We start from the raw sequence: 1,683 nt of genomic DNA on the forward strand, positions 1-1,683 counted from the left end.
AAAAAAAAAAGATCAAATGTTGTTGGTGTTTTCACAGCTGTAACAGCTCAACACGTCAGCGGAGGATGGAGAAAAAGAAAAACACACGCGACACTGATGCCACCGCTGTGCTGAGCAGACTGTGCTGAAGGCAGGAATCTGCGCGCACACACACACACACACACACACACACACACACAGGCACACACACACAAAATGAAAAGACGCACTGTGATGATTTTCACGGCAACAACTTTAATATCTGTTGAGCTCGGGCGCTATCTCATGTGCAAAAAAATAAATAAATAAATAAATAAAGCCACGATGACCAGACCGCCGAGGAGTGCGCTTCGGCATGGTGTAGTTGTGTGCTGCTCAGAAGTGTAGGTGCTGTCATGCATGCTGGTCGTGATAGTCGATGCAGATGAATTAAGACTTAATACACAGCTAGGCCTCGTGCTACCCCTCCACCCCCCACCCCCTTATTGCATTTCCTTTTGAAGCACATTGACACCACGCATTGTGCAGCCTGAACTGAATCCCAACAGCTATTCATTGATTTCTCTCTTCCACGACTTGGTTGGCATAGAGGGAAAGTTGGCATGAGGCGAGCATGGCACCGATCGCCTCCACCCGGCTGTCCTGTTTAATGGCTACTTAGTATTTCACTGTCACACATGAATCACTCAACTCATTGACAGTTAGGCTATTGTTAGACCCCACGCACGGAGCGGAGGGGCTGCGAGTGTGTTCCCACTGCGTGAAAATATGACAGGGTCAGACTTACCGACGGCTAAATCCAGTAGATCTGCGCACAGGAGCAAGCACAATGAGAAGACGGTCATCTTTCCCTTATTTTGCAATAAATCCCAAACTCCATCTGCGTTTACATGCTCTCCGGGTTTCGGCTGTGTAATCCCCACCATTCCAGAGGTATGCGATTGAAAGGTGCCCCCAAACTATTCATGATGCAGCTCAAGTCTAAGTGGAGAAATCGGAGAAGTTGACAATGAATACAGCATTCAGAGCGGCGAAAATCGAGCATCAGATCAAAGAAATGACTCACTGCCTGCGATAACAGAACACAAGGCGAATCTTATTTTGGTGGGGGGTTTTTTTTCTCTCTCTCTTCCCTCCTTCCAGTTTAAACAATAGGGAGCTGCGCTGAGCCGCGGAGCAGAGACCGGCTCTGGAAAAAACGGAGAGGTTTGGATGAAAATGTGTTCCTCAGTCACCGCTCGCTCGCTCTCTCTCTCTCTCTCTCTCTCTCTCTCTCTCCCTCTCTCTCTTTCCCTCTCCCGCTCTCTCTCCCTCTCTCTCTCCCTCTCTCCCGCCCTCCAGACAGACGCACAGTCATTCCTGAGCAGTCGCTCTTTTATTTCACACAATTTTCCTTAATCCTACCCTGGATTCAGACCCCTCTAATTCTGTCCATTAAGCCGATTTATTTCTGTTGGATTTTTTTCCTTGTAAAACACGTTTTTTTTTTTTAGATCCTTATGCTCCCTATGCTATAGGCTCTAACCTACATTACATCTATATGAATAAAGCGGCTGGAAGACCGTGTTCAGTTTATTAATCAATCAACTTCATCATCAGTACTGATTGGATGTTTTGCTTTTCTGATCTCATTCATTGCAGCCGAAGGAAACAGCTGTATTCTGCAAATTAAAAAGTCCGCTCTACTATCTTTCATTAAATAAA

The 1,683-nt window shown here is 46.2% G+C and overlaps 1 protein-coding gene across 2 annotated transcripts in view; it reads right to left on the reverse strand.

The window, feature by feature from the left end:
• igsf21a (immunoglobin superfamily, member 21a) overlaps positions 1–1,204 on the reverse strand; it is a 163,036-nt gene extending 161,832 nt beyond the window's left edge. Inside the window, exons 1-2 of one of the 2 annotated variants that reach the window (XM_023414009.2) lie at positions 1,046–1,204; positions 767–960 (exon numbers count right to left, since the gene is read on the reverse strand). In XM_023414009.2, coding sequence (XP_023269777.1) covers positions 767–905 — 139 coding nt within the window. In that variant the 5' untranslated portion in view covers positions 906–960; positions 1,046–1,204. Of the gene's footprint in view, positions 1–766 lie in introns of both variants that reach the window. The other variant, XM_023414010.2, reaches the window with a different exon arrangement.
• Positions 1,205–1,683: the final 479 nt, after the last annotated feature.

Source organism: Seriola lalandi, unplaced genomic scaffold (assembly GCF_002814215.2).
Source record: "Seriola lalandi dorsalis isolate HSWRI2012SDOR001 ecotype SW California unplaced genomic scaffold, Sedor1 jcf7180002054520, whole genome shotgun sequence".
Classification (NCBI taxonomy): domain Eukaryota; kingdom Metazoa; phylum Chordata; class Actinopteri; order Carangiformes; family Carangidae; genus Seriola; species Seriola lalandi.